This window comes from the organism of the source record quoted next, unplaced genomic scaffold, assembly GCF_019419815.1.
Source record: "Pyrus x bretschneideri cultivar Hongxiangsu unplaced genomic scaffold, Pyrus_bretschneideri_v1 Contig1, whole genome shotgun sequence".
In the NCBI taxonomy this organism is placed as follows: Eukaryota; Viridiplantae; Streptophyta; class Magnoliopsida; order Rosales; family Rosaceae; genus Pyrus; species Pyrus x bretschneideri.
In genome coordinates this window covers 632,405-645,641 of record NW_025999390.1, presented here as the reverse complement: position 1 = coordinate 645,641, position 13,237 = coordinate 632,405, and the positions used below count along the sequence as shown (strand labels likewise).

Below are 13,237 nucleotides of genomic sequence, written 5' to 3'. Positions count from 1 at the left end.
AAGTCCTAATAACCCGGGTCGCTTTCTTTCAACACGTGTCATCTCGAGCTATCTGAGATAGAGATTTTTTAATGTGATCATCACACAAGGTGGTAAACCACATATTTCTATATAAATTGTGGGTTATGTGTGTTAAAAAGTTAATAACTGAAAAATTAAAAATTTTCACCATTTTTATAAAAACATGTGATGTACCATCCATATTCTCGTCACAATTAAAAATGTAACAAGTCGGTGGTCCCCACCAGATAAAAGGCCTAAAGATTGTCTATGACAACGGGAGGCTGAAACGTGTTCTGCGTAGGGACCACGTGTCTTTTTCCACCTCGTTTTCCTTGGATGCTGCTCTCCTCTCTCCTCCTGTGCTCCACTATTCAACTGTAGACAGACGCTCTCTGCCTCTTTTATGGGCCTTATCTTCTACGCGCTTCTAATGTATGTGTGGATCCACTCGCTCAATTTTGGGGTCTAACCGAAATATATTTGCTTGCCACTTTATTAATTATTGTTGGATGAGTTTGATTTAATATATGTAGCATACAAATTTCAAAAATTTCAAATGGTATTTATACAGTGATGAGCATTATTATCAACTTATGTAGGATAACTACACCACAATAATGATGTCAAATGGTAATGTACGATAGCATGTGTAAACTGTGTATGATATCCTAACAAAAAAATGTAATCAGATAGATTTTAGTTACGATATATTCATATTTATTAATCATTTGATAGTGAAAAATGGAGTTGGACTAAGCTCAATATCAAGAAATCAATTATTTCAGAACTATTTTTTTCGTAATCAAACTAGTTTTCAGTTTTGATTCATAAAAATAATACATAATTTATAGAAAATCAATATTATTTATGTTCTCATTCTTATATAGTTATTAAACAACTCCAATGCGAATCCAATACAAGAAAGGAAGACACGATATTTGTTCAAAAATGGTCTTAGATTCTTAGTATTCATAGGATATTTGAGTCTAATTGTGCATTTCAGACTTTTAGTTGTAATTAAAAAAAAAGAAAAACAAAGTACAAGGAATCAGTTGCAGTTCTAAATTCTAATTGACGTTCAAGAAATAAATTGCAATAGATAACGCCATTGTAGGATTAGGAATCACAAAGCATTATTTAGTATTCCATGAGACTAAATTAAACTATAAACAAACAAAAAAATTATTAAACGAATTATAAACTATGTGCATTGAACCGAAAACAAATTTGTATATACAAAGAAACCATGGTGCCTATGTTGAGGGATTAAACAAAATAAACATTTAAAAAACAAGGGGGTTGTATAACATGTTTAAGAATTACAAGAATTAATAATTTATATTGAGTAGTTACATTAGTGATTTTTTTTCATAAAATTACCACATTTGTTGTAATGTGCAAGTGGTAAATGCAAATTAGAGAATAATATCATTGTGGTTAGTTGTTACATGGTTAACCACTAATTCGTTTCTTTAAAATCTTAACATAACAACTTTCGATAAAATTCCTTAGCTATCAATAGGGTGAATTTTGATCGAGTTAATTATGTTTCAAACCTGTAATTAAGTTTAATGAAAAACTTATAGAAGAATATGGGTTCATTTTCTTGGTATATTTCATGAATACTTGCTGTTTAGTTTGAATTGAACTGTCAGATGATCCCAGACCAACTAAAATTAGGTTGACTTTTTAAACAATCTCATCAAACAGTTGTTTAACTATTCATTTCTATCAGAAAAAAAAAAAAAAAAAAAAAAAGTGAAACTGTTGATGCTTCATAGTCACCGTTCTGTAGCAGTGACCCCGCAGGCTTTTATTATATAGATAGAATTCGGATCCTAGTCGGATCCTCTTTACGAGGATCCTAAAGATCCGTCAATTTTATTTATTCATCGTATATTGTGCGGTTATAAATTATTTTAAATATTTTTATTTAAAATTAAACATAAATAGTACTTGACTGACCGTACGATGTACAATAAACGAACACGATTCACGGATCCTCACCAAAAAGATCCGAAGAGAATCCTGTAGGATATAGATAAATATATAAATCAATTGGTTTTCTTGTTATTTTGCAGGTATACAGTACAGATGGGGATTAGGTAACAAATACGTCTGAGAATAACACTGCTTTAGAATCTCTGTTTAACACCGCTTAAGCCTTGCCTAGGTCATTCTTCTGTAGAAGATGATAGCAACATCTTGCACTTTGGATATCCTGCAATTTAATATCAAAATTTGCCATTTATTATTATGGTATAGTGATATTTTTCTTTACTTTTAAGTGAGAAGTCTTTGGTTCGATTATTGCTAAAAATGAATTTGAACCATATTATTCCTACCCTATTACGAAGCTAAGCCTACCATTCTCTTTAGTGAAATAATATCATTTGTTTAAAAAAAATTAAAAGTCAAAATTCACCTGCCCAAAACTTAAACAGCACAAAACTTACTTTTGATTGTTGTGTCTTTCTTGTTATATATTGCTTTGGTTGGAAGTGTTGTATTATATATGACCACCTTTTACGAGGTCTATTTGTTGAATAATTGATTGGGGTATAAATCTATCACCAAGCATACGTCTAAGTCATCAAAAAGAGGAAATTACCAACTTTTACATGTTTTTACCTTTGAATGCGTATAATGGTAAAATATGTGGCATGTGCACCAATACATGTATATTGTCCATAAGCTAAAATAATTCGATGTGTTTGGACGAGAGATTTTTAAATACTACAATTTTGAGATTAAATAAACTATGGTACACTACAAAAATGTTAAGACATGTGATGAATGATGAAATGAAGTATACAAGCATTACAAAGTCACTAAACAAAGGAATTGATTTTCACATGACATTATTTTTCTCTTTGCATACCTGTTTGGTTAAAAATTATTAGGCCTTTTAAAGAAAGGGATCTCTATTTTTTTTCTTCATAAAAGAGGGATTAGTTGTGGACTCACTTCACATCAAACTTTAACGATCAAAATCGTCTATTTTGTAAGTTTCTTTTCACGTATCATATTTGTAAAAGTTCAATTTAATCCTAAATCATTTACTTATTTAATTGTCATGATAAAATTTCAACATTTCTTACAACCGCTAGGCCACTTGCTATGATTAGAAATAAAAATAAGTGCGTGAAAAACTAAAAATACTGTATAAAAATCACATTCCTTCTGACAACTACAAAATTTTTTGAAGCAGCAATTCAAGTGTAGAAACGCTTCTATTTTTAGTGCATTTTACAGGTTTATAATCAACATCTTTGTAGCTTAAATACTTATGAGTAGAAGTGTTTTCTACATAAGTAATTTTGAGTCTTTTGCCATTCTCCTCTTCTATTGAGGGTAAATTCGCCAATTCAACAATCATCTTGGGTCCGATTAATAAATATCGCACATTCTAATTAAATTAAAGAAACAAAATATAAAGGAAAAAAGAAGCATTCCCCAATGCTTATTAATTAATTTTATTTTGTTGTCTTCTCGATTTTTTATTTTATTTTATTTATTTTTTGAAAAAATTAATAGAAAATTGAAGGTGGTGGTTTTTTGGAGGCTTTTTTCCAACGTCTTGCCTTTTAAGTGACACCTATGTCCGAATATTTCACTCTCTTCTCGCACCCACCACACCTCCACCATTTCTTCTTCTCCTTCCTCTCTCTCTCTCTCTCTCTCTCTCCCCACCTCTTCCTTTCTCTCCCCGCTCTTCCACAACCTCTACCTCCGTCGCACTCTCTCTCTAAACCGAAACTCGCCGATTCCGTCTCGGAGTCTAACACTCTCCGTATCGGAGAGCTGCATTTGTTCCGGTAAGCCGATTCTCCATGCATTCTGTCTCCATCGACTTCTTTCAATCTCTGTTCGTCACCGCCATCTACCCGAAGCTTCTCAAATAGGAGAGATGAAAATATTTTAAAAACTAAAAAAAAAAATAAGAATAATAAATACGGTTTGTGCTGATAATTCGTTTTTATTCTGCTTTCTGGAAACAAACTCTAATTTTTTTATGCCATTTTTTTACTTTATCAAATTAGAAATTTTTGCATCTCTTTCTGTCGGTGAGGTTTTCTGTGCTTGTTTCTACCCATTTTCTGGTTCATCTTTTTGTTTTTATGTTAAATGATTTTCGTTCGTGTTTCCGATTTTTCCATTTATTTCCGTTTCGTAATCTTGAGCTTTTTCAGTGTCAGTGTATTACTGTAGCTCAAGGTATTAATTTGGATTATTTTGTGTTAATTTCGGATTAATCTGTTCAAATCCGTAGGATCTCCAGCTAAATATAGCTCCGTAATCAAGATCTCATCGTTCTCCGTTCTGCATTATTCGGCATGTCGTCTTTTTGTGATTTGCATCTGCATGACTGTTCATCGTAATGATCTCCAAAAATGGAACATCTGATTTTTCTTATCATTATTTGACTTAGATTTTAAGCTGAAATGATTCAAGTTCTGAAGTTTCTTAATTAATTCATTTGGTTTTACTTTTTCTGTCAACTAACAAATGACTACGATTTTGAATCATAATTTCTGCAGCCATTACAGTTTAATATGGACCGACGGAGTTGGCCGTGGAAGAAAAAGGCGTCGGACAAGGCGGCAGCGGAGAAAGCCGCCGCTGCAGCGGACTCGTTTGCTAGCCAGGCACTGGCTGAGCTTGTAAGTTCATTGACTCAGCATGTCGGCACCTCTCGGTCGATTTTCGTTATGCAGTTTTTAATGAATTCGTCACAGCAATTTATGTTCTAATTTGATGGATTCTTTAGATTTCTTGTGTACTTGTTAATTGTGGCAATGTTTATTCGATAAAAGTTGTGTTAAACGAGTAACATTATTCACTTGTGTATGTAAACACGGCCAAAGACGCGAATATTCGGTTGAGTTTGTTATTATTTTTGTTCTGATGAGTACTGTTGCCTGCTTATCTTCTTAGTTTTTTCGGAATTTTGGTGCAACAAATTTAGTAATATTGTTCTTTGTTTGTTTCTTATGCAATCAGGACAAGTACAAAAAACCAAATTATGTGCAAATTTCAGTCGAGCAATATTCGCATCTGACTGGTTTGGAGGATCAAGTGAAGAATTACGAGGGTCAAGTGAAGACATATGAGGATCAAGTCCAGACATTGGAGGATGAAATTAAGGATTTGAATGATAAGCTCTCAGCGGCTGATACAGAGATGACTACTAAAGAGAGCTTGGTTAAACAGCATGCTAAAGTTGCCGAAGAAGCTGTCTCAGGTATGATAATATTGACATTGGTGTAACCTGATTACAGAAAAAATAAAGTTACTTGATTAAGTGCTGATCAAGGATTTCTTGAGTTGACTGCATTTAGTGTATTTAAAATACTTGTTTGCTGCAGGATGGGAAAAGGCTGAAGCAGAGGCTCTGGCATTAAAAAATCATCTAGAATCTGTGACTCTTTTGAAGCTCACAGCTGAAGATCGGGCCTCACATTTGGATGGTGCTCTTAAAGAGTGCATGCGGCAGATACGAAATATGAAGGAAGAACATGAGCAGAAGATACAAGACGTTGTTTTCACCAAAAACAAGCAATGTGACAAAATTAAGCATGAGCTTGAAGCAAAGATAGCTAATTTGGATCAAGAACTCCTAAGGTCTGCTGCTGAAAATGCTGCTATTTCCAGGTCTTTACAAGAGCGTTCAAATATGCTATTCAAGATAAGCGAAGAGAAGTCACAAGCTGAGGCGGAAATTGAGCATTTTAAGGGCAACATTGAGTCTTGTGAAAGGGAAATAAATTCTCTGAAGTATGAACTGCATATAGCCGCCAAGGAGCTAGAAATTCGGAATGAAGAAAAGAACATGAGTATGAGGTCTGCTGAAGCAGCCAACAAGCAGCACGTGGAAGGCGTTAAAAAAGTCGCTAAGCTTGAAGCAGAGTGTCAAAGATTACGCGGTCTTGTGCGGAAAAAGTTACCTGGTCCTGCTGCACTTGCACAAATGAAGCTAGAGGTTGAGAGTTTAGGCCGAGATTATGGAGAAACTCGACTAAAGAAGTCTCCTGTTAAGCCTTCCAGTCCACACATGTCCCCACACATGTCCCCAGTGACTGAGTTTTCTCTTGATAATGTACAGAAGTTTCAAAAGGAGAATGAATTTCTGACAGAACGTTTATTAGCTATGGAAGAAGAAACAAAGATGCTGAAAGAAGCTTTGGCAAAGCGTAACAGTGAATTGCTGGATTCAAGGAGTATGTGTGCTCAGACAGCCAGCAAACTTCAAACATTAGAAGCACAACTTCAAATCCACAATCTACAGAAAAGCTCGCCCAAAGCTGTTGTCCAGATCACCTCTGGAGTTTCATCAAGCCAGAATGCAAGCAATCCACCAAGCGTAACCTCCCTGTCCGAAGATGGTAATGATGATACCAGAAGCTGTGCTGAGTCTTCAGGCACAACATTGGAGAAGAACAATGCAAAGTCAAACAAATCTGAAAGTCAAAAGGATTTGAATCTTATGGATGACTTTCTGGAGATGGAGAAGTTGGCTTGTTTGCCAAATGACTCAAATGGAGCCGTCTCTGTTGCAGATGGTCCAAATAGGAAGACATCCGAAAGAGAGAGTGATGGTGCTTTAGGAGATGTCACTGCTGACAAAGATATCCCGTCTGAACAGCAGCATGAATTGCCAGGATCCCATCCCGAATCTGATGAAAGCCAGCTGCCACTGGTGAAGCTCCGATCAAGAATCTCAATGCTCTTGGAGTTCTCATCTAAGGACACTGATTTTGGGAAAGTTATTGAGGATATCAAACACGTAGTCCAGGAAGCACAGGAGAATCTATGCCCGCACACTGTAAACTGTGTTTCCGAGGAAGTTGACAGCTCTGATGCCCTATGTGACCGGCAGGCAAATCCTGATGATTCTGGTTTAACCACAGAAAAGGAAATCACTTTGTCCCAGCCAGCCACAGAGACCATGAAAATAATAAGCGAAGATCTGGCATCTGCCATTTCTTTGATCCATGACTTTGTGCTGTTATTGGGCAAAGAAGTGATGGAAGTGCATGACACAGTTCCAGATGGCAATGGATTCAACCAAAAGATTGAAGGATTCTCTGGCACATTTAGTAAAGTTATTCACGGAAACCTAAGTTTGGGTGAATTTGTTCTTGGCCTTTCACATGTTTTAGCAAACGCCACTGAACTCAAATTCAACGTTCTAGGCTTCAAGGGTGTTGAATCAGAAACTAACAGTCCTGATTGTATTGACAAGGTAGCATTACCAGAGAATAAGGTAGTTGAGAAGGATTCATCGCAAAGATTTCAAAATGATTGTGTCCACATTTCTAATCATTCAAACCCTGAAGTTCCTGATGATGGAAATCTTGTCTCCGGCTACGAACCAAATGTGGCGCCATGCAAAATCTCACTGGAGGAGTTTGAACAAATGAAATCAGAGAAAGATAACCTGGCAACGGATTTGGCAAGATGTTCTGAAACTCTAGAGATGACAAAGTCTCAATTACAGGAAACTGAGCAGCTTCTTGCTGAAGCTAAATCACAATTTGCTTCTGCTAAAAATTCAAATAGTTTAGCCGAAACGCAGCTGAAATGTATGGCAGAATCATACAGGTCACTAGAGTCACGAGCTCAGGAGTTAGAAACTGAATTGAATCTTCTGCGTGTCAGAACCGATACTCTGGAAAGTGAGCTACAAGAAGAGAAAAGGAACCATCAAGATGCTTTGGCCAGATGCATGGAACTTCAAGATCAGTTGAAAAGGTTAGTGTCAACCTCTGTTCCACTCGGTACTCGGTAGCATCTGTTGGTTGATAGCGAGTGAAAAAACATAATTGCTTTTGAGCATTCAGATCCTTTGGTATCAGGTTTTGAAATTGACTTTAACTTCTACATCTCTTTATCTTTTTCTCCAGCAATGACCGTTTGGAAGCTGAGACTGAATTCAAGACAAAGCAGGTGATGCTACATTCATTTTCTGGCTTTTAACAATTTGTTAATGTCACAAAACAGTCTGATTCTTTCAATCGTATCAAAAGAAGCATTCATGAGGTTGCCTAACTTATAGAAAATGAAAGGGACAAGGGGGCAACCTCATACTAAATCCTAACTCAACACTGTCTAACTTCTTCGTTTGAACTCGGAATTGAACATCATTTGCGCCTACGCGCTCGTGGAATTGAGCTCTATGTAACCAACTCGAGGTTGACTCAACTTTTATCAAAATGGTAAAATTATAATATACAAAATGTTATTCCAAGCTGAGCTTATATTTTTATTCAAAGCTCAGTTAACAAAATTTTAGAACTAATTGGGTCGAGCTGCTTCCTTTCTTTTGTCTTTTGGCACATTTACGTGCTTAAACGTTTTTTGTGTTGCCAACATTGATCTATCCCTGACCACTAAAACAAATGGATGCCGATAGCTTGAACATTTATATTCTGTGATTACAGGACAGGGAGTTGGCAGATGCAGCGGAGAAGCTTGCCGAGTGTCAAGAAACCATATATCTTCTTGGCAAGCAGTTGAAAGCATTGCACCCTCAAACAGAGGTCATGGGCTCTCCGTACAGTGAGAGGAGTCAACGGTTCACTGAGGATGAACCCACTTCCAGTTCCAAGAACTTGCAAGACTCAGAAAAAGGTGAGACGGAAGGCACTTCTTCTGCCAATGTAAACAGGGCGGGCAGCGAGTCTCCCATCAACCTGTATAACTCTGCATGCCCATCGGACTCAGAGGCAGGCGTACACTTAAAATCACCAGTCAGTTCCAAGAGTCCGAAACACAGGTCTTCCAAGTCAACTTCCTCATCTACGTCTTCTACCCCAACACCAGAGAAACATCAGCGTGGCTTCAGCAGATTCTTCTCCTCGAAAGGAAAGAACGGTTATTAGGCTTGCAGCTCAAGAGCCTGAATCACATTTTCTGGTAGGAAATACCGTTGAAAGTAATAATTGGAAGAAGCACCGAAGACAGAGACCTCCTTCATTCGCGCTATAAACGCCATTTCCTGGGAATTTCTGGATGTGAAGATATAATCTGACGAGGGGAGATACTTGTGAAGGTAGATGTAATTTTGTAACTAATGGTTGTATATGATATCATCCCATATCTGTTTATTTGTTTTTTCTTCTCTCGCACTCCGCGTATGTATTTTCGGGTTAATTGGAACAATGACATAGTTTATGAACTGTTTCGAAGTATTTGAATACAAATGTATGTCACAGTTTTTATATGATTTATCATTCGTTTCGGCAGAAGAACACCGGATTTGACAATTTGCTCCCAGTTTGTTACTACGGGCTTTGTATCCAGTCGGGCCTGTCCAAGTCCAACTGTATTTAAATTTGTAAATATATACTATGGGTTCTTTACTTAACCCACTGGACCAAATATCAAATGCAGTTTCGCACAAATAATTAATAAGCGAAGAGAGTTTCAAATTTGGATGCATAGGGAAAGACACTGCGCTTACCAGCTTGGTTAAGATCGTTTATACATGTCAAGAGCATTTAGGCCCATGAGATCCCATGTTTGATTTTGTGTTCCCCTATGGCTTTTGGCATCTTTGGATACCAAAAAAGTAACCGAAAATTATACATATTTGAGGCATGCCTTAGATAAGTTTATTTGAGAGGGATACTCTTTTACGACCTAGTTGCATTATATTTCAATAATCATAGCTTTCTAGTTATTAGGTTTCTCTCAAAGGATGTACTTACAAAAATTATTTATATCCGAAACTACTTAGCCACTTAATTACAGAAAAATCTCTATATAGTCATAATGTTGGGATTAAACCGATTTTATAACATTAGATAGGTTATTACTTAATAGAGTTGTGCTTAAAAAATACTACTTTTTGACTTTATCCTTAATGAAAGGTGTATGGATACAAATAGCTGCATTAGTAGCGGAGCATGCAAAATTTCAAGATGTAACTTTAGAATCAGATTTTTTTTTTATGACGATAAGGAGGTTATTCCTTTATAGAATATTACTATATAGAGATTTTACTGTAAATAATTGTCATTCTACAGTTTTTATTGAAATATCATGTTTGTTTATTTTTGCGGGTTGCGTTTTGGGGAAACAGTGAGAACTTAATCTAATACTCTATACCGCGTTTGATTCATCTAATGGTCTTTTTTAAAGTGTTTCTCACGTGTCTTCGTATTAAGATTTTAGGTGGGAATCACCGTATAATCAAACACTATCTTAACGATTAAGAATTTGAGTGAATTTTAGCAAAATAATCTCTTTATGATGTACTAAAAAAAATAGAGTTGAAATTTCTAAACGGGCCACACAACGTAGCTGAGGGATCCTAAGTAGAATCCTAATGCATTTTTTGGTCAATAATCTTAATGGATTTTACACGATCCCTTCATTTCGCACATCTTATGGAGGAATTAATCACTTCTTTTTTTTTGAATTTTGCAGGCAACAAAGAGTTGCGGAGGTTCCTACAGGGCAGTGGATATACCCGTACGGGGCGTGCGAAAGTGCCACTCCTGAGTGCAACACTTACGGCGGCGAACATATTAGTCGTAGATCAGCTTATTTTCTGCTTTTGTAGAACCGTTAACAAATGAATTACGCCTACAAACGCAGTGGAAATTGAAACACTATTTGCCAGCAGCAGTTAATATCAGCTTATCTTCTGGTTTTCGAATATTCGGGATTTTAAATTTCGCTTAAATTAAGGCTAAAGTTTGGGCTTCGATCAGGTTTCGGATTCGTTAGGGCAGACGTAGTCAAACCTTTGGTTAGGTTTCGGATTCGTTAGGATAGACGTAGTCAAACCTTTGGTTTCTTGCACGACTTTCTGTGTACAAGTCATGCACAAAACATTTTTATCTGTTAATTAATATCATAATTTACAGATTTTTACATTTAATTTATTTATACAAAGTCAATTAACGCTGTAAAAATGATTGATTACTGTCTTAGTTTTAACATGGCTGTTAGTTGTCCATAAAAGATGAAGATCGGTCCATGCATGCATGCTGCGTATATATGTCTGCAGGTTTACATTTTAGGGTTCAAAATTGTTTTGAATTTTGTTTCATAAAAAAGGATCTTGTAAATAAACCTGTTGTAACTGGGTTGAACTTAAATCTGGGTAGTTTTTCCTTCGCTTTCGTGCTGGACTTCTTAAAAGTTCAAATGAGTGGGATTGAAACAGTTGCTTGCTGGATAGCTGGAAAAGTTGAAGATGAATATACGTTCTATAGGAATTGAAAGAAATGTGGTAGCCCACGGTTTGCTAGAAACATAGAAATCTAATATATCCATCTACCGAGTTGAAAATCCAACATGCCTACCCTACAACGTTGCCCACCTCCCAACATGCATGGCTCTCCTGTCCATCACCCAACTCATCTCTCACTCTCCAACCCTCCAAAGAGGGAAAGAATCAAACTAATTTACAAACGCATTATAGTCAATGGCATTTAAATCCATCCAAAGTGCATTTGGTATAGTCTTAAGCCTTTGACCCTATCAAAATTTCAGAAGGACGGGATATCGGTTTATTACTAATAACACCGAACAAAAAGCCTTAGTATATTTAGGAGTGAAATTATTTTTATTAGTTCTAATGTTTTTTGTGAGATAACTGATGTGAGACTTTTTGCGACAAGATTCTAGGTGGAGATACCCTCAAACTACATCATTTCATAGAACACTTTTTTCATAAGTATAAAAACCTCATGTATTTTGATTTTACTAGACACCACACTGGTCACTCCAATTCTTCATGATGAAAATAATCCAAGAGATCAACTTCGATCCATCCAAAGTACAATTTCGTTGAGTCTGGACTCATTGAGATGAAATAATATCATGCATGTACGTACTTGTTCTTCTCTCTACTTTTTCGTGTTGACATTTTTATTGTCAAATCAAGATTTCAAGGAGGTTGAGTTTGCATGCACTTTCTCCTTTTCCTTTTCTGAGGTGAAAAACACTATTAGAAAGTGAACTTAAGTCTTTTCCTTTAAGTAGATTCAATCGAAATTTATTGCCCTTTTCCTGACACCAAAATTTTTAATTTTATTTTAGCCAGACGTTTCTTTCAAGCCATCTTAGAAAAATCAAAACTTCATGATTTAGAGGAATCAAGACTGAAAAAAATCGAGTGAATAATCTCCAAATTAAAGGAAGTTCGATACATAGAGATTATAGACATATTATCTGAAAATTAATCTTTCGTCTTTGTATACATATAATTTCTCTAATCTTACTATAGCACATGTGATTTTTTGTCTCTTTTTCAAACGAGTGGCCCCTAAAGTTCTTAGTTTTGAGGTCTCAATCCAAATTCTCTTGGCTTTATTACAAAATTAATTAATTAATTAAACCCGTCATTTTATCAAAATCGGTGAGAACATGCATGTGTTGGATAAGTCAAGATTATCGTACAATAAACCTCTCATGTGTCATCTTGTGTTTTCACTTTTCGCATAGTATTAATTATTATGTGATTGAATTCTGACGTCATAGTTGTATGTAAAATCTTTTCATCTAAATAAAGCAACAAAAACTTCATACATCCTCATACTTCATCCTTTGGTATAAAGATATAACAAAAATAAGTTCTCAAAAAAAAAAAAAAAAAAAAAAGATATAACAGAAATAAATAAATATATTCCGTAATAAGTAGGGAGTTGATACATGAACACGCATAGAATCCCAGATCCACCCATTCTATTATATATGTCGAGACAGAATCGATGAAATTCAGTTTAAGCTTTTCATGCGAGTGGTAACTTTTAAACTAATTAATAAAATTATATATATTACATAGTTTGTAATTAATCGGATACAGGAGAAAGCTTTATTAGCATGATTCAGTGAATAGAGGTATTTGTTATTTTATATTGTATTTCATGGTTTTTCCAAGTAAACGGTCTACTTCTCAAAAGACTCCTCCACTACTGCCACTAGCCCAACTAGCCATGTTATCTTCTACGATCTTCATAGGGTTACCATATATTAGATAGATATACGAGTTAGGATCAAGAGATACTTATTTTATTTATACTCATTTTGTAATGCCAATTTTATATTTTTTTAAGAATCTGAACCGTTTACATTTTAAGTAATCATTCTTACATTATCGTGATAAAATATTAGACAAATTCAAAATCATGAAGACATTAATTTTTAGTGAAGAACATGGATAAGTTTTTAAATAAACACTAAAATGACTGTCTTTTAATCCAACAACCAGTTGATA

At 35.4% G+C, this 13,237-nt stretch overlaps 1 protein-coding gene across 1 annotated transcript; it reads left to right on the top strand.

Annotated features, from left to right (window-relative positions):
* The first annotated feature begins 3,662 nt into the window (after positions 1-3,662).
* On the top strand, positions 3,663-9,236 carry LOC103927966 (filament-like plant protein 4). The gene is made up of 6 exons (XM_009336958.2): positions 3,663-3,821; positions 4,545-4,667; positions 5,008-5,248; positions 5,373-7,758; positions 7,911-7,953; positions 8,448-9,236. The coding sequence occupies exons 2-6, from the start codon at positions 4,560-4,562 to the stop codon at positions 8,886-8,888; spliced, it is 3,219 nt and encodes a 1,072-aa protein (XP_009335233.2). The 5' UTR covers positions 3,663-3,821; positions 4,545-4,559; the 3' UTR covers positions 8,889-9,236.
* The last annotated feature ends 4,001 nt before the right edge of the window (positions 9,237-13,237 follow it).